At 40.0% G+C, this 26,946-nt stretch overlaps 1 protein-coding gene across 11 annotated transcripts; it reads left to right on the forward strand.

Annotated features, from left to right (window-relative positions):
* Positions 1-4,010: 4,010 nt before the first annotated feature.
* Positions 4,011-23,830, forward strand: LOC124405062 (protein NDRG3). Of its 11 annotated transcripts, none has more exons than XR_006929061.1 (10): positions 4,011-4,183; positions 6,520-6,844; positions 8,270-8,323; positions 12,395-12,594; positions 12,747-12,867; positions 13,648-13,936; positions 14,179-14,448; positions 14,695-14,779; positions 19,273-19,392; positions 21,157-21,295. XR_006929061.1 is itself a non-coding variant. In XM_046879636.1 (10 exons), the coding sequence occupies exons 2-10, from the start codon at positions 6,630-6,632 to the stop codon at positions 21,294-21,296; spliced, it is 1,419 nt and encodes a 472-aa protein (XP_046735592.1). In that variant the 5' UTR covers positions 4,011-4,183; positions 6,520-6,629; the 3' UTR covers positions 21,297-23,830. The 11 variants fall into 11 exon arrangements, 10 of the variants coding, with proteins under 10 accessions (XP_046735592.1, XP_046735594.1, XP_046735596.1 ...); XM_046879636.1 differs by having other exon boundaries at positions 19,273-19,317; positions 21,157-23,830; XM_046879638.1 differs by having other exon boundaries at positions 6,523-6,844; positions 19,273-19,317; positions 21,157-23,830.
* The last annotated feature ends 3,116 nt before the right edge of the window (positions 23,831-26,946 follow it).

The following is a 26,946-nucleotide window of genomic DNA, read 5'->3' on the forward strand; positions in this document are numbered from 1 at the left end:
GGTATTCAAATGTTGCCGAGAGGTATGAATAATTAGGTATATTGAGAAACGACGAAGCATCAATGTGCAGGATTCGCGAATTAAGTGACGATGACCTGAAGCGAGGGTGAAAGATAGGTATTGATTTCGTTGTGGAATCAGAAATTTGCGCCCACATCTCCAGCTCAACTGAAATACCGATTCAGAACTGTCCATCTACCCATGACCCTGTCCCGCAATGGGCGCCACGATGGGCGTTGAGTGACGGATTCACATCCCTAACGTCGCTCGTTCCGCGATCCGTCACTTTAGGCAACGGTTGAAATACCACGTGCGACATGTTTTTTGCAGGCGAAAAGGGTCGAGGGTGTTAGAGTTGTCCGCTCCGTTCGTGGGAAAGATCCCCGGTATTGCACTATAAAACACCTTTCACCCCACGATTTACAACAGGTGCCGCTGAGGTATGCGTTAATACAGCTCCTTATGATAAATAGACTCCAAAGTACATCCACCTACAACGCAGAGCCTGTGCAGTCCCGAATGCGCTGACGATGAGTCCCTAGAGGTACATTCGCCGCAATTGGAAACAAGCAGCTTGAAACATTTAATTCACGGCTTATTATTAGACGCGGCACACGTTTCTCAACTACCGCGGTGATGCTCCGTTTTTGCTAGATTCATCTTCGTGCCTTGTTTAGCGACAGTTTCCTTTACTTTCTCCCACTGTATACCTTAACGTACGTAAGTGTGAGTCCTACGTTCTACGCATTCGTTTATTCGTCGAGAGAGTGGTTCTAGCGAGAGCACATTTGCCAAATTTGAAAGCTTGTCTGACAAGAAATTTTATTCCGTGAAAAGTAGAGTGGATGAACTCATAGTCATACTGTTCGAGGATGAACTAACGATGAGATTATCTATACTTGTCCTCATCTTTGCATCAATACTTATACTTATAGATGATTGTTTTCGAATTTTATGCTTCATTACAAACAGTGCAGACGTGCTAGCATAATTCACGAATAATCCTAAAGGGTCAGGTCATTATATGTTGGGCGGTAATTCGCATCTTGGTAAACAATAACCATTTTGGGCCTAAAGGAGGGTAATTTTATACCTTAAATGTCGAAGGACTAAGCTAACTCTAAAGGTGTTGTGAAAACGAGCTCAAGCCTTTAGATACCAAATATGGGTCACCCACGGACCTATGAACTTCGAACGCTATGTAGAAATTCTTATATAATAAAACAGTAGATTGGCGTTCTAGGGAGCAATTTAAATACATTTCGGATGAAAAAATATTTTTCCATATCTACATTATTTTATAATTCGGTCCCCAAAAGGTTGAGCATTCGCGGCCAGAAATTAGTAGCAAGACCCAAAATCCTTGAAGATCTCGCAAGTCTCTCAACTACAATAAGAAATTATGTGATGGACCTTGTAGGCCTAGCTCACCCCTTAGGGGAAAGGGAAAAGGAGAGAGGAGAGGGTGAAAATATGGTTGGCTGTCCTTGCCTGGCAACTCCTCTACTCCCAAACAACACTAACCGTGATCGACCACCGTTACAAACTTTCGGATACGAAGAAATTAATTTCTACAAAGTTTCGATTGATTGCAGGTTGTTCAAGCTCTCTCTCTTTCTCTCGCTATGTACTTACACTGACTTCACTGTCTTTTTTCTACCAGAAAGCATTATAGTGAAATGTACTCTTTCTATATTCTATTCTAATCTTATACTTTTTTTCCAAAGACAAAACTTATACACACTTTTTCCGCCTCGCATCTTTTCAAAAGAATAAAAAAGTTTAGACGTCACCTCATCCGCGAATCAGACTGTATTTTACTTTCATATTTATGCTAATCTCAGAAAAGATAAGCGTAAAAAATATGGTAGCTATCCTTTTGAATTACGACAGGTATCTGTAGGTGAGTATACGTATGCTCAAGGTGTATTAGAATCCTTTTAACCGGGCATAAATAAACGTACGCAGACGGTAATCTCTCCAGGATTACTTTGCCACGGGGAGAACGAGAGGAAAGTATTCTTTGCGTTTTCATCCTTGCAGAAATCGTTACGAAGTGGACGATCTCAAGCCATTCTACAATGCTTTTGCCTGCACCTTCACGTAATACTCGGTGTAAAGACCGTGTTCAAAAGTTTGTTCGGAGTGAGAAGACTGTAGATTGTTATTAAATTTCATCGTTCCGTCGACCTGCAAACGTTTCGTAGGTGTCAGCTAGTTTGATCAGTTTATGTATCAGTCATTAGATGATAAGATTTCCTGTGCCACTGTTCTGCAGCTTATACTCCACAGAAATTGGACAAGGTGTATTAATTATGCAGATATTCAAAGAGCCTAGATGCCTCTGATATGAAATACGATGCACATGATAATTATTGATCATCGAATGAATTCAGTCGACCATTGGCTCAAGAGCAGGTGGTTTCCCCCTATTATTGCAAGGCTTTATTTGAGCATCTATCACGATGCAACATTCTTAATCTAGCAATCTGGGATCAAATTTCATGATTTGTAGGCTATTTGTACATTTCATTCCATGTTTTGAGTAACTATAACTTGTGCAAAATTTCAGCTTCGACATTCTGAAGGCCTTCGAATAGAATATTATTTAATTCTGTTTCAAACGTACCAATAATTGAACGAATAAAAAACAAATGTCATGTTGATGTGACCGTGTTTGGATTTTCCGAAAGAACTGTCAGTTTTTGCATGGGGGTGAATTGCATCCCTGAAAAACCAACTTTTTAACGACAAACCCGTGTATTTTCTCGGTTCCAAACTACAAAAATTACTTTTTATTTTTCTTCTTTTCTTTCTGTAAAACTGCGTAAAACAGAATTTTATTTAGTGGGGTCTGAAAAGGATAACCATCGAATAAATTTGATATTTTTTCTTAGTGATATCTTTTGGATTCAGTATATCTGCAACTCGAAAACTTCATTCAAGTCAACGTATGTTTAACCCTGTAGTAATAATAGATGATATAAATTTTAGTAGTTTCTCAGATGAGAATTTCTTTGTACGTGTTTTTCACCCAATTCATGGTTTTATAAGATTCGTTATTAGAAAACCTACCATCGTAGATACTACCAACCTTTTCACGTTAAATTGGAAACGGTTTCAGAAGAATTAGTGGATTCGAAAAAAAGGGAAATAATGTGGCAAATTCATTTGATTGTCATCCTTTCCGCATTTCATTGTATAAAATTCAGTTTTACTGGAAAAAGACATTTTCAAGAGGAAAAAGCAAAATAATTTTTCGTTCTGTGGATCGTGGAAGTACACGGTTTTTTCCTAAAAAAATTGGTTTTCCAAGGGCATGAACTACCCTAATTGAAATAATGATTTTTTTTCGAAAAGTTCGGGCCCTTCTGCCTTGAATACGTTTTTCTGTTCTTTCGTACATGTCACCAATAGTTTACAGATGATCACATCGAATAGATCATCACATAGAATAGACTGAAAAATTGAATTTTGATTTCGAATGGTTCGGTAAAAATTGCAGGCGAAAATGGCCATCTACTTTTGCATTTACTCCTGGAACCCGTACAAGTTTTATTGGCTTCCAGTGCGCCGGGTCTATTCCTTGATATTTGAAACAGAAACGGTTCCAGAAAATTCCTTTGCCATGGGGTTGGCGTGCAAGGACTCCAGAGACGTTTCACGGTGAGCTACGTCAAAGCAAACGGTGCATTTACCGTCTCGTTAGCTACAATCGGCACGAGCTCCTACCATTTTATCTTATTCGTCGTGAGTAAAGCATGCGCCAGGTCGAGTGGCAGTGTGAACATTGGCAGCCGTCGGTCAGGTGCAGACGGCATGGTGTACCATGTGTCGCCCAGGCACCGTTTTCAAGTCGCCATTCACCAGCGCTTGAACAATCTTACGCGAGATGCCGACGCCTGTACCGTCGTCGGTCCTTCTTATTCGTCGGCGGAATGCGCGGACGTCTATCCGCGCAGCCCCCATTGACCACTGAAATATTTTCTGGCCAATGATAACCCCGAGCAGTTCAGTACTGGCGCACAAGCATCAGTCCATCACGTACGTTCCACCACGAAAATCACTCCGGTTTTCAAAGGTTTTTAAACAGCAGCGGTGGTCTCTTCGTTAAGCTGCAGTTGTTTCTCGGTTCTTCGGGTGTGCATCAATCCCCGGTAAAAGTTCGTAATCCATCGCCAAGGTAAGTAAATATTTAACCAAATGAATACGTGTTAACCATCCGCTATTATGTACATGCATATATATGTATATGTGACGATCCAAATTGACCATTTGTTACTGCAACGCACGAGGCAACATCCGGTGTCTGGCTCCAAGGCTGAAATAATTAATGTCCATAATACATCTTTGGCTAGAAGCATCAGCTTGTTTTAAACTCGTCATGGCAATGGTAGCCCAGCGGGGCAGGGTGGGGAGGGTGGGGGTGTAAGGGGGTAGAGAGTAGAGGGTCGCTCAACTAGCCTGAATATTACGTTCCCTTGAAAAATCAATACTTGAATAGCGGGGTTGTTCCGAATTACCTCCAGTAAAGAGTACGGAAACAAAATCGATTTGTCACTTCCTCGTGGCTCAATAGATTCACAAACTGACATATCGATTCACGCAATTGACGTTTGCTGATTCTATGAAGCACTATACTAGTGAATACTAGCTGTACGATTGTGTAATTGCCGTGTAGTATACTCTTTGGAATATCATGTTCAACAACCAGCCAATGTTAAGACATGTAATACACAACTAGATCCACCAAAGTTACATGACTTTCGAAAATCAATAACTGATGGATAGTCCAGAAGGATTTTGTTTCTCAGTCCCAGCACATACAAGGACGCACGCGCATATATGCCACACACGACAATGATCAGCTCATGTTTTTCGTTTTTTCTTACGTATTGCTTATACTATAATGATTCTATGTGGGTGAAATTGAATAACCTTTTCACACCTCTACCACGTAACGTTGAGCCGGTTCGAGATTTCAACAAACAAAATGTTCTCAAATTTTAAATGACAACTCATTACGTCTCTACTTATACAAGACATTTGGTATGAAAGATTTTGATGTAATATTTCTCATTGTATCGAAGTAAGAATGACAAATATTGGCCTGCTGTTTGGCAAAACTATACTACGTACACGTATTATTACTGATTTAAATTCAAAGAAAACGATTTTCACGCTCAATACGCTACGATCTTTAAATATCACCTTATTTGAGATAAATTTTGTTTTTGATAACAAAAACATTTTCGTATCCTCTCGAGGTTTCATGATAAAACGCCAAAGTGTACATCCGTGTGTTTACTTGGTGTCAAAATACATTGATTCACTGCGTTCGTGTACGCAGGCGTGTGTGTGTGTGTGTCTGTCTGTGTGTTTGTGAGCATCGGTTCATGGTATGCAAGCTAGATTCTCAGCATATACGTAAGTCGCAGGAAATGACGTTGCCCGCCGTTCTTGTGGGTGTGAGGGGGTTCGACAAATGAGAAACTTAAGATTGATATCACTTGCAAAGCAGGTGTAAGACGTGAAACTACGCTTCACCCTAGCATTGTCACAGAGTGCAGGAATACTTTTGTATGCATGTACATTTGGCATTGCATTTATAACTCACGATCAGCTCAGTTCCATTGGAATATTAATCCTGGTGATTGATGTCTCATTTCAGTACTTCTGATTATTAGAAGAAAACAAGCGCGATAATCTTTTAGCCAAAACAGAAGATGTGTGGCATTAATTTTAGTTTTTTCACGTTCTGAAACAGAGCAGGCTCCAAACAAATGCCCGTTATGATATAGAGAACTTACACTCACACAATTTTCCTATTGGAATGCATAACCACCGCATGATTTTCGATGTCTTGAGTTTATCGCATGCTATGTTTTATACACTCGTGCATCCCATCCCTTTCCCCATGTTGAGAACAGGCTGACAGTCGCTGCCAATGACGTATGGTTTGGTTTGACTGCATTAATTTCTCGAATTTTGAATTTCTATCAAAACCACGATTAATTCCTGTATTGTTAGAACCGGGTAGCAGGTGAATCAGCCCATAGATAAAAGGAATGTGTAGATCGTAACGAAATTTCAGAACAATATCAGAACCATCAAGTCAATGCCTTGTGAGTACGGCCCCTCATAGACCGCACCGAAATTTGCCAGGAATTTCCCGGTAACGTTGCACCAAACGATTGCGGAAATCCTCTGATGTATTATTCTTCACCAACAAGACGGTACTATCAGTTTATTCCAGTATTTTATTAAATCACCAATCATCCTTTCAATCCAATAAGTCTATGTTTCGGTCAGTAAAATCACGATGAATTGATCATTGAAAGGAGGGGGTCACGGTAACAACGATTCTGCATGGCAAACCATTGTTGTTGGCAGCGTACTTTCGGCCTTGTGCGTCGACTCTGTCACCTGTCCCGTTTTGATTTTGATTATTGTTTTGTCTGGTTTGTTTGCCTTGTTGACGTACGAATTGGCATACTCGCTTTGGGCACGCCTTCGCAGCAGTCTGCACGCGGCCTATTCGGGAAACTCTTCGGCAACCCTCCCGTCACTGGACAATACCTCTGGGCCCGTCGGCAGCGGTCCTCAGGGAGAGTCTCTGCCCGATTGCCATGCCGGCAGGTACAGGCGCTTCGTACAGGTCGTTAGGAGACCTGGGCGAAGACGTCTACAAAAGCACAACCGTTGTGGACCAAACACAGAGCACCGGCCAGAGCGTTCTTGAGAGTGTCAAAAAGGCGTTCAGTTTTGCCTCGCCCAAGGTCGAGATAAGGAAAAAGGATCCCCTTATCGAAGATCATAGGGAGTGCGTATCGATCGTATCCAGGTAAGTCGATCGCCGTTTAATGAAGTGATGGGAAAATGTATATAATGTATCATATGTATACATTTAAAACAATGGCAGTGGGATTTTGGCTTTAGGCTTTGGGAATAGGTGCCAAAGGGGTATACGTGATTTTTGTTTGCTGCTTAATTCGTTATTTCATGCTGATATTAACCTCCGCAGAGTTGACCGTCGCTCGTTGCTTTTCTAACCCAGCGTATCGAGTCACGCATAGAAACCTCTGCCGAGGGTGGTGACGATTGCACTGTTGCCACTTCTCGGTGAAACCATATAAAGTTTCTTGAATATCCATCAGGATACACGTACGTATGGCGTTCAGCTGGTCGATTGAGGCTGCTGCCGACGAGTCTTCGAAGGATCGCTAGGTATACCAAATGTGTATACTTTGTTGCATGCGTAAATACATACGTGGATGAGTGTACGTTTCAACAACCATCCTAAGGATCTAGTACCTTCAGGGGAGGGGGGGCACAGCTCCAGCCTTCTGCAGCACTGTTAGTACCGGGTCTGTTTCTCTCGTAATGCTTATAGTTGGCCAAACCCGATATTATCCCGGGTAGAGACTCCAACTTTGCTCAGTTCTCTACCTATCTCATCGTCAGAAAATCGATATAGGGACGATCAAGTTGATGTAGTTAGAATAATACTCCGACTCTCGGCTCGTAAGTACAAAGATAAACTAGCGAACTGGCGACCGGTGGCTCCAGCCTGTATTGATCAGACCGCGCGGTAAGACGGACGCTAGCTGATTGTGAGCGGAAGTCCGAATCGCAAGCAAAGTAAGTCTTACACCACTTATGTGACAAAACTTGTAGATCGATATTGTACACCCAATCACTGATTCTTGTGCTTATCATCAGAGACGCTTTGCTGCTGTGTGTCACGTGTAAATATGTTGCACATCTTTTTTCGTCGCAGATTCTTATTTTATCCTCTCTCGCCCAAAACACCCGAATGTAAAGGAACTTGGAAAATTCATCCTAAGTCGTATTTCGGATGAATGACGTCACTGCTGAAGATTTTGGCGCAGCCTAGGATGGCTAAGCTCTTTTTCTTCTTCCCGCTTTTACCGCTTCAACAGCGATCTCTTGCGAATTTTCCCAGATAAGTGTGACTTACCGGGGCTCCGTAGAACTCTAGGAATCGATCCTGAAATGTGGAACAGGTCACCCAGCACGAGGCGACTGTGTGCTATGGAACCTAATATTTTAATCAATGAATCCGGGCTGCGCCAAAAGCTCTCCAATAGCTGTTGCAATGTGTGACGCTGAACTGCGTACACAATTGCTAAACGGTTAACGTATGCTTGCCAATGATTAACAGTAGTTAACAAGCCTTGTCGTATCGGCGGAATACGTAAGCCTATAGGGCCAGTCGTGTGATTATTCGCCGCCATGTTTGTTTTAGGGACAGAAACAAGATGCCCGCCGCAGCAAGTGCCGAAGAGTCAGCTCTGCTGGGGTAAGTTTCGATCTGAATCTCATATTTATCTTTACGATCCATATCACTAGCATAACGTAGAGTTGCGATTCTACTCCCCGTTATTGTATTGTTATAAATTTTTTTTATGTAACAGTTGTACTTGGATTATTAATTGTTTCGCATGCACCCGTCGCAAAAATTTAGATGTCCAGTGTATACTGCTAAATTTAGTAGAGTTCAGCGATAAATACAACGGTGGACAATTCGATGACATTGCAAAAGAATGCCACCTTTCCCTCAAAGAGTGATTCACCATCCGCAATAAAATGCTGCACAAGCGGCGTTATGTACCACCTAATCGTTTCTCCGTGATAATTTCGTTGCATTTTGGGGCTAGGTATTCCGTGAAGGAAGTTTCTCACGAAGTACCGCGAAAACCTTGCACGCCGTGCGCGTATTGGGTAATTTTTCAACCGGCAACTTTTATGGGTTGGGTTTATCAGCTGTGCTAGAATACGATGAAATCAATCTAAATCTCAAACTAACTAGAAGGATGATGCTTTTCCTTGCAACCCTAATGCTGCATACGCCATTTTCATTTAGATAAAATTCGTACTCAGATTATCATTCCGGTCGTCTCCAACTGCATGGTGAGAGAGAGAGACGCTTTACATGGCTAGTGAACTATCCTGCAAGGGCAAAAAGGGGGAATTTGCAATTGAAGCCACTGTCATTGGTTTGACAAGGTTCCAGTTCCAGTTCAATCCAAATTTTCACTCACCTTGACTGCGCCAAAAATTTTACTAACCGCAATTTTCTACGCTTCGCTATTTTCATCCACTTACTATCTATAGTAATATAACATCCTCGCGCTACAGGCGCAAGATGTTGCTCTTACTCCTTTTCGGTGGTTCGATCCATTGACCACATCAGGCAGTTCCTACGGGAGAGACATGAGACAACATCACTCTAGAAAAGGCCTTGCCTTCGACAATATCAAATACATAATTACGGTGAAGTGCCAATTTAAACTTCGCATAGCATTGGCCAAGTACGTCAGGTGCTCTCCCAAACATAGAAATTTATTTTATTTAATCACTCGCTCGAAAAGAAACCTATCCTCACAAATCGTTCTGTGAGTGGGTGAGCTTTAAAGCTGATATTACTCTCAGCTTTCGCTAATAGGCATGGCTACGTTATGTATGGAGTAAACCATTCGTTAACCCTTCGAAGCAATGCTCACTTGTGTGTCGCCGTATTGATAATAATCATTCTCTGATATCGTATATTCCACGTCATTTCTTCAAGAAGCCGGTGGTGCTCTTGGTTCATTATTTAATAACACAGGATTAAGTAAGAAACGAATACTCAAAGTAAAAATCCCGGTTCTCGGAACATCGTAGGTACTGTGAACCATCAGCACCGAAATATCATAGTTACTTGTTCGAGGTTTGTTCTTCTGTCGCACCATTGTCAACTTCGTTCTATGTTATAAGTGTCCCAATTATTCTGTCGGGTCGTACTTTTCTAGTTTCAAAAAAAAGAAAACTAAACATTGAATAAAAATTTCAGTACTATTCGTGAAATCCTCATCGCGTTGTCTTCTATGAAAACAGACTCGTATGGCAATTATATCGATTTCCAATGGACACGCGAATTGCAAGTTTTTGTATTAGCAGCTTGTTCCTTCTGGAACCGCATGAGTCGCACACTGTTATCGCAGGAAGAAAATACTTGCGATGTTTCAGGAGAGGGGGTATGTAAATGTGCATTTTAGTTGCCAGAGCAGCAGGGTACTGAATACTAGATTAACTGTATAATTAGGGTAAGTTATGGACACTAAGCAGAAGTATGTAGAACGAGCTCGTATGTAATTGTCAAACGGCCAAACCCACAACCAGAGCAATGGCTTATTGCGTCGTGTTAAGTCTTACGAGAAGTAGCCACCATAGCGACACTCTGTAATTTGGTAATTTAACAGATTTAAGGTCTCGTGAAGCTACAGTTCGGGAAACCATGCCAACATGTATTCAGGTAACATTTGTAATGCGTTTAATAGATATTTCGTACCACGCTTTGTCGACCATTGAAGCATGGTAGCTGATTGATATTTAGATTGATGAAATACGCAATACAATGACATTCACCACTCTATACTATTTTTATTATTCTAATTATTCATATAATATCCGAATAATAATTAAACGAATAATAGCTGTATTGGTGTTGTCACTGCGGCAATCCGTCAATATTTTTATGGAGATCAGAGTTTTGTGGTTTTCAATGTTTGACTAAAAATTACTCCTCAGTTTCTTGTGCTGACCTCACTCAGTCGAGAAACATTTTCTGATCAAGTATCGAGTTTCTGAATATCGAGTGTTGCCTCGCGACAGTCGCGTCTGTCCACATGCATGTTGGGCACTCGAGTTGCCCCGTACCTGCAGCAAGCCCCCACCTATTACCCTTTCTTTTATTTGTGATAACCACAAACTCTGCAGATCAATGATCGGCCACTGAAACGAGGTCTAAGTCTCCAGCATGCCTTGAGCTGGACGGTAAAAATCTTGTTTGCTGAATGTTGATGGAGTACAATAATTCGTATTCTAGAATGATTTTTTATGTTCTGTTTACACTTCCGTATCGTCCACAAGTTTTCTCACATGTATAGTCAAGGACACTAGACAGTTTGAAATGGAAGAAACCCAACTCACGTACCATAGTCTACTACTAGCCATATGATCATACCCGACCCACTCTTTGAGGTGATTCGAAGGAATCAGGATTTGATCAATTGACTTATATAAGTCAAACATAATGTATTACCGTGCATTTTTTTTTTTTCATCTTGAGAACACTCATCAATTGCAAACAGTAGCTCTGATGACAGGGCCCCGTGGTGCGATTGATGTTATGTGGACTATTTCTCTCAGATATAGCCGTAATATTTAACAGTTAGCTTCAGGTGATCTTCTGTACAGTTTAAGAGCACATGAGATATTCAAAATAACACTGGGAAATATAAGAAAATGGACATATTACTACTGAACGTTAATCCGTTAATGGGAAAATTGGTACGTACAATTTTCAAGAATGGCTCCAGCCGTGTCACTTCTAAATTTTAGTTACCCCTTAGATAGGCAAACGCAAATCTTCTGACTCATTGTCACTTCAATTAGCCAATTCCGGACATTATACAACATGGCTCGATACATTGTACTTAAGTTTACCTTACGTATCCTTAACTCTTCTTCTGAGCTGATATGTTCAACTTATACGTTGTACAATTGTAGCAAATCCTCCGTGAATAGCAGATAAAAACAAAGGGTTCAACTTAATTTCATTTCTCTGTGCGACATTTACCCAGTGATTAATCCAATAATCTCTAACAGTGTGGTGAATTTGTTCTCAATTATTGAATTCCATCAAATACTGAATGTGGAGAACCTGGTTGGCACCAGTGACTCCGAGTACTACTGTGTGATGTAAGGCCATGTCAGTTACCAACGCTACGTGCGTACCTACACAAGCTGGGTGTCTACGTATTTGTGATTCTATAAGGGTATGCACTCGTCGGCGCTTCGTGTGTAACTGTAGTGAACAACGCTGCTATAAAGATGACCTATAATGCGTATACGATCGAACGACGTGATTTTCGTGGTTGTGTGAGCATTTACACAGCCTAAAGATAGGCGAACTTCCCTAGCGGATGAAGGTACGACAGGAATACATGGGAGGAAACCTTTAACCGAGAAGTCGTACTCGGCCCATCCGGGCGTGGCATTTAGATCAATACGAAACTTAAAAATGTCAAGTTGTGTAGACATTGCCCATGTATATTATATTAAATTTCATCTTTTTGGTTTATGTGTACCATTTGCAAGTCATCGTTCATCTTCTGTGTATCTAAGTTTTCCAAATCATTTATACAGGGCAAGACCCCAGAGTCAATTCTACTCATAGTTCATTTCGCATATGATACACGTTAACTTATTTGACCGTCTGATGAATTCCTCACCTTGTTTGATGTAACGCGTTTGCATCGGTATAGCTAGTATGTCAGTCCATTTCTTACACACCAGCATAAATATAGCGTGATTTTTTATGACACAGCACCATGCCTTCAGACAGTATGGACGACATTGAATTGAAAAACATCCAGCTCCAGTTCCCAGAATTGAGATATCCCACCCGGGACGAGAAGCTGGTTCGGGAGGAGCGGGTTGAAACGGACAAGGGGACGCTATTGGTTGCCATTCACGGAAATCAGGGAAAACCTGCAATTTTAACGTATCACGACTTGGGCCTTAATTGTAAGTTGCTGATATCATCCTATACCCGACTAGATTATTTTTATTACTGACCGCGAGTTAACCGTATCAGGTGGTGGATGAAAAACAAAAAAGATAACAACAATAACCGTGCAAAATTGATTTCCATTGTGAAATGCATAATTGATTTCCAGATATCTCGAGTTTCCAAGCATTTTTCAATTACATCGACATGCGTATTCTTCTGGAGAACTTTTGTGTTTACCATGTGAATGCCCCAGGACAGGAGGAAGGTGCCCCTACGTTACCGGAAAAGTAAGCAACCTTTTTATTCTTTACTCACTTCGCATCCATGTCCAGATACATATTGTGAAACATACTCTTGTTTTGAAAATAGCTCAGGATGGATTGCGAGTATGTGATTTTCGATTCCAATCTGTATAATTGTGTATCATCAACTTCGTGTGCAGATTCGTTGACACTTACCAAAAGTCGCTATACTGGATTAACTTTAACACCTTTTGTATACTTTGTCATTCTCCCGGGATTGTGTCCATACACGTTGTATAATACAATCATTTCTTCTCCATTCAGCTAGGTAATGATCCTCGTGTCCTTTTCATTTCACGTAATTTTTCTGTACATAATATACTACTATAGTTCAAGTAACCTTTCAGATTCTCACCAGAAGCCAGAATTTTCACAAAGACGCTGTTTTCCAGAATTTTCTTATACTCATACTTTTTTCAGAAAAATGCATTCCGTTTTATTTTCGGAAAGAGAGTGCATTTCAAAAGGTCGCAATCGATACTCTCTTGTTAAATCACAATTTAAAAAAAAAAAAAACAATTTTTCGGCGTGACTAATTTTATTCTTACTTACCGAGACATGCGCTGAAATATTGACTAGGTAAGGAAAACTATCTCCTGAAAGCATTCTAATAACAACCCAAGGGGTAAATTGTAAGAATTCACCTGGAATAGTACTACAAACAACTTGAATCATACATCAGGAAATTGGAGAACATGATTTAGGTGTAACGAAGGCGAAATATCCTCTAGGGATATCTAATTAGCCCTCTCTTATTCATTGCAGCTACACTTATCCGTCTATGGATGAGCTCGCCGAACAGCTGCAGTTTGTCCTCGGTCATTTTGGTCTCAAGTCTGTGATCGGCTTCGGAGTTGGTGCTGGGGCCAATATACTCTCCCGATTTGCCCTAGTTCATCCAGAAAAAGTTAACGCACTGTGCCTCATCAATTGCGTCTCCACGCAGGCTGGTTGGATTGAGTGGGGTTACCAAAAATTGAATGTCCGTCACCTCCGGTCTCAGGGAATGACACAGGGTGTCCTGGATTACCTCATGTGGCACCACTTCGGAAGGGTAAGGTTATCGATCTGGCAAGTCATTGACATCCTCGATGTACTTCCGGAGTTCCGTTACGCTATTCGTTCGCTCACCATTGTAACGAATCTCATGCGCGGATAAATCATCTCGTCATCGAGTATACGCGGTAATCCAACCCATTGGAGAGGGTTTCACTCCTCGATAAGTCGGCTCAATCGACTGATTTTAATATCTTCGTATTGAAAAATATTCATTTGTTGTCTTCTTGGCCGCTGCAGGGTACCGAGGAGCGCAATCATGACTTGGTCCAAGTATACAAGAGTTACTTCGAGCGACGAGTGAACCCAACAAATCTGGCCCTTTTCATCGACAGCTATGTTCGTCGCACGGACCTAAACATCGTCCGCGAGTTGGATCCTACCCGCAAGAAGGAGGGTTTGACTCTGGGAGTCCCCGTAATCAACATCACTGGTTCGCTGAGCCCGCATGTCGAAGATACCGTGACGTTAAACGGTCGTCTAGATCCGACCAACAGCTCCTGGATGAAGGTAGGCTCACGAAGTTTACGCTACTCTGAAATGATCGTTGCGCTATCCGAGGTATTACGAACCGTGCGGTCCATCTTTTGTAAATTTTATCGGACATCCCCATATCCATCCCAAGATATGGACCGAGTATATGATTACTGGCGCACATGTACAATTGTTACTCTTTCAAGTGAGAGAGGATTATTCCCGTAAAAACCAATTAGCACATTCCAATTATTCATCGATATTCTTTTCCTCTCAAACTAGATCTCCGATTGCGGAATGGTGCTCGAAGAACAGCCGGGCAAAGTTAGCGAAGCTTTCCGACTATTCCTTCAGGGCGAAGGATACGGTAAGTGAGCTTGAAACCGCTACATCTCTGCCAGCAGCAACGTAACGTTTAAATCAAAGTTAATCTACCCAAAGTTTTGATGTACGGAGTGTATCAGAATAATATTATCAAACCTCAGGAGTAGGTTGTAGAGGTTTCCAAGACTAGAAGTTTTCGATAAGCAACCCATAGTCGGTACAATCCCATCATTCCGGCGGTACAGGCCATCAAAAGGGTAGAGCGGACTGAGGCTTGCATGTATGCGATTCACGCGACATCGGGCCACACGTTTTTCAGCTGTGACCCCTGCACGTGAACACGGCGAATCTACTTTTGCACAGCTCGCCGATATACATTTGGTGTACGGAGAAGTTCGGTATAATTTGAGAGCAGCTGCGTGAGTTACCATAAAAGATTTCCGAATAGATGTCATCCCTGTTTCCGTCGAACAAACGGAATTGTCGTGCAAATAGTGCGGAGCGTGGCTGCAAAACGTACCTGCATGCCTCGATGGACGATATGTGCGACTGAAATGAGACCGCATCGAACATGGGTTGTTGACCAACGATTTCTCATCCTGGCGACCTCTATAACCTTCTTCAATTTGATGTCATTATTCTGAAATACCCTGTATTATGAGAGCAAGGCGCTAGTTAACCTAATGTGTGGGGCAATTACTAGCGGTTTGGCTAGATGCTGCGTGGCCGTCTTACCGTCCAGTTTCACTCAATGTGCATAACTGAACTTAGCGCAACATCAAGTGTTTATCATGAGGCTAATGTAAGACAAACGTAACTAAATCATTCAAGTTCAATCCTCGACAGGAATTGAGGCTAAATTTTTCAGGGATGAAATTAGTCATGCAAATTTTTTTACCACTCTTGCATGCCAGTTCATTCCAGCATTGTCAGTGTTCACTTTCAATTACTATTGATGAATTGCAAAATGCAGAGATTACGACGCGACACCAAGCATTGGAAAATCAACGTTCGTATGGTTATATCTTATCTTAGCTTTGTATAAAGGTGTGTTTGAGGGTTTCTTAGAACTGAATTTCTCAGTTCAATGCATGTAAGATGGCTACGCAGAGTTTAGAAAAACTCTTATAAATATGGAGGGGATATTGCAAACCCAATTGATTGTTCCGTTGAAACTGAATATATTCAAGTTTCCTTCAGTGGCAACCGTATTACCCGTGCATAGTTTTAATCACAGCGGAGTATGGAAGTGTTATTATGCAGCAGTACTGCTGATGAACCAGTTGATTATTATGATTATTGCGATAATTATCATTTTTATTATTGTTGTTATAACTATATTGCCGTTAACGAAATTATGAAAATGTTCAATTCGGAGACACTGTGTAATCTGAAAATATTCTGTCTCTAGCAAATAGTGAAGAATCGCGTAATAATGCTTGCCGTAGAGGAAGAGTGATTTTTCACACCTTAGATGAAGAAGTACGCTTTACTGTAGAGATTTTCAGATTACACGGAGAACCAATAGAATGTTATTCGGAAACGTAATGAATATCATAACGAGACCACCTAATGATTCGTCGTACTACTGCTTACAACTATTACCACGTAAGCCTGATGTATAAAATTAACATATTGTTAGTGAATGAGGGAGTTTATTGGCACTATATTATTCATCGCTACCCAACAGAGCTCGTTATTGCGTTAAGCTTTTTTGGTCACAGAAAACACACTCGCACTTCTCACAGTATACACAACGCTTTGTTATACCAAATTATCAAATATTGTGTTAAGCATCACAGTCTGATTAAAATAAGTTAAATGAGCCGAAATTTCACCTTGCGAGCGTGTTATTAAAATAGAGAGTTTATTATGTAGTTATAGGAGTATTATGTCGATTCAGGAATACGTCGGGACACACGTGTGTTAGTAGCACACGGCCATCGTATTACTTGAACTGCTTTTATGATACCTGTATAATTGTTAAGCGTAATGTTTCTAGTTTACATCCATTTTCGCTACACACTACTCACCCAACTACGAACAACTGATTTTTCATGGGGATGGGTTTTAGCGTTTTAAGGGGTTCGCAATATTTGATCGTTTGCCACACCAGTGGTCGTTTCCTGAATGAAACTCTACATTATATCGATACTGACGAGGTTTTTGCCTTCTTTCTCTCTCTCTCTCTCTCTCTCTCGCTCTCTCTCTCTCTCTAAATTCTGTTATTGTTAAATGTCTCTCTCCCTACATCCTCCACCCTCATCATGGCCAATATTTTCGAAACTTTAAAATTTCTCTATTGGGCGTAAGCGCAGAGCAATGTTACAAAAATGAATTCGCAGCTCCAAATATTAGTAGCTCAAGGGACGGTCCTTGAAAATAAAAAGAGTGAAAATGTGGCGAATATTTTCAGCTGGGGATTAAAAATCACAACTACCCTCAAACTTCCTAATTTTAACTCGACTCCACCAATTCTCTGCGTTCTACGTCTAAATCGAGTAGAAAAATTATACTTTGTCATCTAATTTGAATTCACAATGGGCCGCCATTTTCCGACAATTCTCATTATTACGAAACGATAGTTGAAAACATTTGCGACGGCAATATTTAGTTTTTCAAAAAATATAATAAATAATAAACTACACAAGTGACGAAACAAATATTCTAAAGCGTCGTAATTTGTATCTAAATTGTGAAAAATTGCTGTCAGCTAAAATGTCCGTTTTCAGTGTCTAGGCAAAGTTTGTTCGCCTTTCTTTGCAGATGCATTAAAGAAACCACGATGTATCCATTTCAAATTTTTTTTCTCCGTCATTCCGAATCTTGTTATTACTCTTTTCTCTTTCGTTCAGTCACGCCTACGTATACCTGTTAACACTATTGCCGGACATAATACTGTTTTTAGTTGATACTCTTACTTATTTTCGCGACGTGTTACCCTACTTGTTAATTTTTCATTGCATCGCTGTTTTGATATCTCGTCTTCAATCAAGTCGACAAATTTCTTTGTTCCTTTTTACCACTTCCTTCCTGTTCCTGCTCTGTTGTCACTATTTTCCTTTTACCTATTAATGTTATCAGTGTGACCTTCGGTGCAGCGGTTGTGCTGTCTGCCTTAAAGCATACAACGAACTGTTGATACATTTATTTTATAATTCGTGCATTCGTTCACTCATTTCCAGTCCCCACACAGTTTATTCGCAAGGATTTATATTTAAGAAAGAGAGTATAATGCGCATGTTGGTTGGCAGAATGAAATGCCTTATGACTCCGAGATCCACCCCCAGCTTGGGTAACTATGTATAACTATCGTTGAACAGCTTTCATTTAACTTGATAAATAAAATAATATTACGAAAATCACATTGACTGATCACTATATGAGTCTATCACCAATAATTTTGTCAAAATCTTGTTTACCAACTTGAGCATTTATTTCCCACGCGCCTCGGAGTCTCGTGTGGTATGTATTCTCTGTTGTTCAAATTTTCGATGTAGTCACGTACCTTTTAGCTTTTTAATGTTAGCATTCCTTGCATTGTGTCAATTCGTACTAGGTATAATAATCCATCCGTATCTCACGTTCAGTGACCGCGCTTTTAGATAGCACGTCTCTTATTATTAAAAATTTCTTTCTTTTTTCTTCCTCTATCAAACAACCTGCTCCAGCATCGTTACTTTCACAAGAGATCTGACAGCCGTAAACGAAATAATTTTTCAATGCACTCAACCCAATTGTATACATATTCGTCATTTTCATTCGCACCCTGAGCACTCGCGCGAGCTTTTTGTCAATGAAATGCCGTTTCATCTTTGGCCGCGTCTGGCATAGGACTTACCTTAAGAACCTCAATGCGTAGAAAATTGGTAAAAGACCATCCCTTACACTCACTTCACAGAGCTTTATCTAGGATTTATTGTATAGTACATCCTGCTACGTTATTGCATTTTTCTACTTTCTTTTTATCATCAGCTTGTCTCTCGGATCTTACATACCTATGTATTCAGTATACCGCTACCTTACCGAAAAACTGAAACCAATGACTTTGAAGCTCAATCAACAGCTCAATGGAAAACACACGATACACTCGAGGAATTACGAATATCTAATACATGGTAGAATACAGTCCCATTACACGCACCATTTATCGTGAATATTCCAAGGCATTGATATCGTTAAAGGGAAGTTGAATATCGTAATTCAAGTGTAGTTTTCTTCTCGTTTTAATGTAAAGGATATTTCTTGAAAAGCTCTCACTGTGATCTTTGTTTTTATATTTTCCAGTACGATCGGCTTTAGGCCAATGGACATAGAGACCTCCGGACTTGAAGGTTTTTTGCTACATAATCTAAGATCATTGAGTGCATCGAGCTCTTGAGCTTCAAAGCCTATCGTTCCAATTTATCGGACTCATAGAATAGTTTAATTAATTCACATACAATGTAAATATTTTACTTTCACCTTGGCACTAGCACAAGGTTTTCAGTCTCAGTAGGCATTTTGTTATAAAACTTTTATTTTTATACGTTTTAGTGGTGAAAGCCCCGCGGAAGCTTGTGACGTCGACATCACTCGAAGGTAATTGTAATTAGGAATTGAGGCCACGAGGAGTCAAGTGTTTCGCCAGTCAATTAGGCCCCATCTAAATGTTGAGTAAGTCACCCTCAAAATTAGAGTGCTACCTTATACTTATATGCATATGTAAGTCAAATCGTCACAGTTGAAAACTAACTAGAGTGTAGCTGGTCGGGGTAAATATACTGCAGAAAAAACTTATTCTTAACATACCAACGCTTGCCTGACATTTAATTCTCTAACATACCTAATATTTGGTGCACTCCCTCAGTCTGCCAACAATTTCAGTGCTGCGTAACAGCTGGGTTGAACATCGTGCGTAACTAATTTTCCATACGTACTGTCGTACGACTGATAGTTCCTACAAGAAAAAAAATTTAAATCACGATTCAACGTTGGAACAAATTCTTTGACTGTATTGGTTATACCGTGCACGTTCAGATTATCAATGTCAACTGAGTGCTGCACCCAGAAAAAGCATATGATAGACGAAAGTGAATATCAGTTTTATAATACGAACCTAGTAGAAAAGGCATCTGTGTCACATTGCGTTTGATTTGGATCAATTAATTGTTTTAATCTCACTTAGAAATATTCACCACCAAAACCAAGTTTGTGCGCCAAAATTAAGAAATTTTTTAACACTCGATTATTGTCGATGCTGAAATTTTATCATCCTCATCAATACAAAATTTGAGATTTATTCGCATCTGGCATCACATATTCCTGAGTATCATTGGGCGAAGGTGAAGGTTGACAGTTGAAATAATCTTCATGCTATCATACTGATCCGATTGCGATCGATCGTTGGGTGGCTTTCGATTATTTTCGCGGTCCGAGCACCGCTAATGATCGAGTTATGGGTCGTAAACATGGCAGGCACGCGCATTGTTACATTTTAAAAACTGCTTCACCGAACCCTTTCTTTCCAACCTTTGAAAAACCCGTGTACTTGATTATGTATCAAAACATTATTCTGTTCCAGCGGTGCTAACTTGTCGCGGTAGGATCATAACGAATCAAAATTGTTCGAAAGAACGTAATTTCGGTGCACCGAGTAGAGTAGCACTCACGAAATCACTGCCCCCTTTGTTTGTACTCACAACAGTTCACCTACACGTAATGTTATATTTTATTTGCATGTCGCTTCTTGATTTTTCAATTATAGTGATGACGAAAGAGCAAATGAAATACAGTATAAGTTGAACAGGGAATCTCTACGCGATGTCTCGCGGGTATCCGCGGATCATGCCCGCCAATCTCCAACGTAAACGAAGAAAATATTTTCCTCAGAGCATCAAATTCGTTTGCAATATATTGCGATTAACAAACTATTCCCGCTTGCTGCAACTGTTCCACCAAAGGGCGTGTATTTTACCGTTTTTCAATACTCACACTTGAGGTAGTAGATACTGACGTATGTAATTAACGTATAGGCATATTGCATGGAACAGTTAGTGACATGTTCAATACCGAGGTGAGGAAAAGATCGATGACTGTTGCTGGGCATTCCTTCCCAAGTGGTATATCCTGTTAAATTAGCAAACCGGTCAAGTCAACCGTTTCCGATAATTTTCGAAGAAGTAATTTCAAAGAGATGTCTCTGAAACTTTACAAAACATCCGACCGATTACTGCGACGCTGACGGTATGAAACGGAGAGAAGAATTTACACTGTCGGTTGCTTTGTAGAAAACTAAAAAAAGTCATCGCCTAATCAGTAATCATCGCTAGATGCTGAATCAGTGCTTGCTGGAAAAAATCCACAATTCGACTTCTTTTTGAAACATTAGCTTTATCAGTGAACTGGTTATTTATTGTGAAATTTTTAACTATTTTACAGTGGCTCCTCTGTCGCCAACGAAGATTTCCGACTACCGATTGGCGTCACTCTACCTGGAGATCTGCAATCAAAAGTCCGAGTGGCTATCGGCAACGATTCACATCACGGAGAACCCCATATCAGAGGCAGTCGTTTGTTAAATGCCATCTTCTACTTGGATGCTTGATATATCCCTGGATCACCGATCCTGCGGAACTCTCGTTTAGGCTTATATCTTTTCACCTACGTAGTACTACTTTTCGAAGTAGACGTTTCGCGTTGAGTTGCTTCGATCAGCCACGAGCTGAGTCCCAAGGCTGGAAAGCTAGTCTATAGCCTAGGCATTAATGTACTTTTCTTATAGCGTCGCAGATACGGTGGGTAGACAACTCCTCGGTGAATTCGACGCACTCATTTTTTACTTTCATTCAAATTTGTAAGGGTATTGAGGTTATCGTCGATATTTCATTGCAAGGAATTGAATGGCGGAATGGCTGATTCCAAGTTGGTGAAATTACACCCCAAGTCGCTATTTCTTCCGTTTTCTATGTATAACTCATATTTTGACCGCCTCGTCGAACAAGTTAGAATTGAAATCGTGCTTGAAAAGTTTCGATTATCAATTGGTTGTATCTTTGCTCTTTTAATCATGCGATTGTTAAATCAATTTCAATTCCTTAGGAACGCCGAAAACTATTGGCGGCTAAAATTAGTAATCGGTCGTATGAAATGAATGGCCGTTAAGTAGAATCTTAGAAAAAAAATTCGGTAACATCTATGCGCTTAGCAGTCGAAAATCATCGTTTCGGCAGTCCAGGCGATATTTTTTTGTTTTAATCAGGATGTAGTATGGATATATAATTGATGAGAAGTCAAGGAAGAAATTTCAGCCGTCGAATCGAAATAATTTATGGCATGCTCCGCCAGTAACCTACACCATATCGTTGATTATCAAGCAATCCTACAGGAGAACATAGTGGAACTAGAATATTCTCAACACGACGAGTGAGAGTCGGACCATGGATTTTTTAACCTGAATATATCACCGTCACAGACGTTAAATTAATTTTAGCGAAGTTAGTCGGCACGCGATGTGCACGGCACCGCTTTTTCAAACGATAAAATTATTCGTAATAGCAATTGAATGCAATTTAATGGGGGTAAGTGATAATGATAACTATGCCGATCATATACAATAACCAAACAAGACATGTGATTAATATAAATAATGTCAGATAAATAATCACATTTCTCTCGCGTAAAGACGCGGACATCAATACATATTTGATGTCGCTTACGGTAGTCTCTTAGAGTATCAACACCCGTCTAGAAGAATGTACCTGCGTATATGTATAGTCAAGCAAGAATGTGCGATTCGATATCAAACGTCTCGATGTAGCAGAAAGTCAAAGAGAAGGAAAGAATCGGAAAAACACACACGCGTACAAAAACACAAACACACACAAAAGACGTTATTTAATAAGTACGGAGTAACTTTTTTTTTTTTTTTTTGCGAAATGTATGAATCTCTGCACGTTTGGAGTTTGTTTGAAATGTAGCCGGCAAGATTCATTCTTTATGCCTTGCGCTAGAATAAGCGGCGTTAGTTGTGAATGACGTATGCTCTTTGCATAAATCGATAAATAAGAGTAAAGAATTGAATTCGTTTACATGTAACGTGATTTGAAGCTGCAATATGTGGTTTTCACGCCCGAAACATGAGTTGGTGTAATAATATGTGCCTGCTGTAAGATATGTCTATGTAATTTTGAATTTTGCGTTTCACACTTTTTATATGTATATATTTATATCCAGTAATATTCGTCTATGCATCGGCCCGCGTAGAAAACGCGAACGGACAAAAACTTTGTACTTTCGACTTTGGTAAAACTTTACCAAACCTTTCGATACTTCGAGCAACGCTCCTGCCCCTTTAGTCAATTGCTTGAGAAGATGAATTGTATTCTTCACATTTTTCGGAGTCGCTCGAAAATCAAATCGTGAAAAAATTATCCATCCCACGAGCAAAAAACAGTTTTTATAAACTTTACGTTAACCCGGGAAGTTGCTGACTCTGTTAGAATATCAAAAAATGGGTATCTGAGATTTGAACAAATGAATTATGCTGCTTAATTCCATTTGACACACCCTGTTTGAAATAAGCTGGCGACAATAAATTATTCATAATCGGCAATGAGTCCGAAGGGACTTTTCACGCATCATCTGTGGTACTGCCGGGTCAGTTGGTGATTTAACGGATAATCAGGTTCAGATGACTAGATTGATAAAACGACGTCTGTTATACGGCCCTCTGATTCCAGCACATGCAACTTTCATAGAAATTACTGAACAAAATTATTATTATCAAAAAATCGATATCTTTTCTAATAAATATTGAATTTTTAGGTAAACGGCTCGACCGTTTGGCGTTTCTGAACTTACGAAGTAAAGAAAAAAAAAAAAAAAATAATACACGCTCATAAGCGGTGCGTATTCCAAAGAATTGCCTTGTCAGTGATACAATTTTCCGCGTAAGATAAGTTTGTAGTTGGAAAGTTATCGCTCTTTGATTTACCAAAACGCAGTGTAAAATTCCGCAAAAGACAAGACGACTAAGTTTTCGTTCGTTAATGTTTTCATGTGGAAACGTCCATTAACATGTATTATAGAAATAAATTATTATCTCATTTATACACGTCACTATTGCTATATTTTTGCTAAGGTGTTGGTTAATCTTCTACAGAAGGTGTAGCCCAATTACGAGGCTTTGTGTCTTAGTGTAAGAAAGAGTAGGTATGCGCAATTAAGGAAATGTATTTGAAAGTTATTAATCCGAGACGGTCTCGATACAAATGCCACTAGTAAACGGTCAGCCCGAGGTCATACTTGGCCTTGTGCATATTTTAATTTATTTCGGACGAAAAAAAAAACAACTCGCAGAAGCAGGAAATTTTCATGTGACTACAGAGACTACGCTTGCAAAAATTGGTTTTGCAAGCGTATCACAGGGCAGAGCCTCCCAATGTTGCAGAACCGTTAGTTAAAATTGCAAAATTCTTGCTGTCTCTGTGTAAACACTAAAATTTGCTGCTCCAGCGAATAATTTGTTCCTTGCATTATATGTTGCAAAAAATTTGTTCATGTGGTGAAATAATTAAGGTTATATACTGTATATTGTGAATTAGGAGGTAAAATTTGATTTTCATCAATCGCAGTATTGAAACATCGGTTCAACGGAATATACGAGGAATTCTTTTATCACCAGGCTCCGCAACTCTCACTCTTTGATCTCACTCCTAATCTTTTCAATCCATGCTGTTGCAACCAAGCGAGATATGATTTTGCTAAATTTGAGAATTTCACATCTATCACCAACTGTTCTTTTTTTTCTACTTGTAGTTCAGTATATCCGTGAAAGTTTATTCCCGTCGCGGTTTTTTCGCCATAGTGTTGACCTGAATTGATTTCTCAATATAAATCGGTATTTTTTATCTTCCATAAAACGATAAATTGTATCTGATTTTCTTGAAATTCCGAGTTCTTAAAAGGTTCTTCTTAAGGACCGGGATGAAGTTCTAGCAATCGATGATATTTGTTTTCAACGCACAAGATAATTACCCCGACCCAACCATTTGATATAAATTGGAACGATAAATATTGAAATCATGAACCAACCTGTCTTTTGAGTAGAGATCCGAAGTAGAATTTAAAAGTAGCGGATAAATACAGTATAGGAATATCTTGGTATAATAGCCCTGAATACCCGCCACGGTCCGTTATCAAACGGAAAAAGATGAGGCAAAAGAAATTCCGGACGTCATTAGATTTACATATAACACGCACTGATTCACTCCTGTCGTTAATTGCCCAACTTCGAAGTCTCGTTTTCAATCTAATCGCCAGCGAACGTCAGGCGAGTTGCAAAATACTTATATTCACAGATGGTGTATATTTCACATGATACCTGATCATAGGAATAGTAATGCATATTACGCCGTATAAAGAGACACACAAGTTTAAAACCACTTGCTATCTCAAATTGACCTGACCACGCGGGTGTATTTACGCGTTGCACGTTCATCAAACTTAGGACCACATCGTTTATGGTACCCCACACCTTGAAATCTGCAACCCCTACGAGCAGCATTGCAGTTTATTTGTTGACACTCTCGAATACGAAAAATCATGTCTCGCTTACCAGTGATTGAAAATATGTAAAATATTCACGAGTGTTTCTTTTATGTTAAACAGTATAAGAACAAATCGTAGAGTGCAAAGTTCGAAGCCTCGTCAGAACCGCGTGGAATTTCCAATGAGCAGATACAAAACAGGAGATAGAAACTGTCTAGACATTGGTCAACCTGGTGTGATTGCCTACGGTCATGTGTACAGGTACACTCGTTTAATCTTTCGATAAAATTATCGTTCTTTGTACTTATAGTATCATGAAAGTTACAACGAGTCATTCGTCATTGCCTTGTTTCCGCAAACCTATTACGACTACGATTTAAGGGGATGGTATGGTCATTTCTTGCCAGCTGCATCACGTCTTCTATTCTCGTTATTACCATAGGCTATACATTGCAGTCAAAAAAATGACGTGATAACCGTATTCTACTTTCAATTCCGAACAAAAACACATCAATGCATTTTGTTCCCTAAGCAAAGTGTATTAGGGTGCTTCCCTTCAGAATTGAATGTGGAATTCGTCTGTTATGTACGGCATATGATATTAACCGAAATAGAAGAAATTGAACGCGTTCCTTAAGAACTGACTGACCGATAGCATCCTTTTGAATTCCGGAACTGGTCGTAGCTCTCATTGGAGGAGTCCCTGACTCAACTTGAGCACACTGTCGAGATTTCATAAAGTTCGAAAGTGTCTTGAAATCACTTACAAATTCCCAACGACACGATACTGCCTTGAATGATTTAAAAAAAAATTATGGTTGAATGTTGACTGCTTTGTAGTTTATTACTATTACGAATATAGGAGAAATGAAGGTTGAGTCGATAGTTAATTAATTTTGGACGTTTGTACGGCTAGATGTTAGGGAGGGAAGGGCTTTCTTGAAGCTGGTATAACTGGTAACGAAACATGCTGTGAGATAAGAATATATTGAGAAACGGAGACAGATAATAAACGATATTAGAAATCGCGGAATATTAGCCAACACAATAGAACGAGACAGCTTGCACAGCCGGTATCTCACAGGTTTTACGATTTAGACCATTGGTAAACGTCATCGGCAACGCGACAAGATGTGTATATCCATGAACCTCTGTTATTCAACAACATTCACTTAGTCTGGAATACGCCTCAGCCGCACGTATTCAACATGGTACGGATCTACGTGAACTCGACACGATACCGTGAGTTATGCCGATGTAGGGGGAGTTTATTACCAATTCTTGTACCTCTCCATCGGAGGAAACACATCGACGCGCTGGATACAAGCGTTTCTATTTAGCGTGGATATACCTAATTTATAGCTTACGATTAGTGTCGATTGGAAAGATACATTGAATAGAGCTTGATTACATAAATTCAAATGCGAAGATATGCAGCTACATGCACACGATGTATACATCTTGTTATTTATAATAAATAAACACATAAAATAGACCGCTTTTTTCCCGTTCATAATTCCTGGTCCAATTAACGTCCGATGACGGATGTATTGACAAGTGATATAGCTACAGGCCACCAGTCGTGGATAACACTTCGAGTGCACGATTCCTCGTAACGTCAAGTCAAGCAAACGCATCTGCAACGACGGACAGCCTTATGGACCTTATTTTTGACAGGGG

This window comes from Diprion similis, chromosome 4 (assembly GCF_021155765.1).
Source record: "Diprion similis isolate iyDipSimi1 chromosome 4, iyDipSimi1.1, whole genome shotgun sequence".
Classification (NCBI taxonomy): domain Eukaryota; kingdom Metazoa; phylum Arthropoda; class Insecta; order Hymenoptera; family Diprionidae; genus Diprion; species Diprion similis.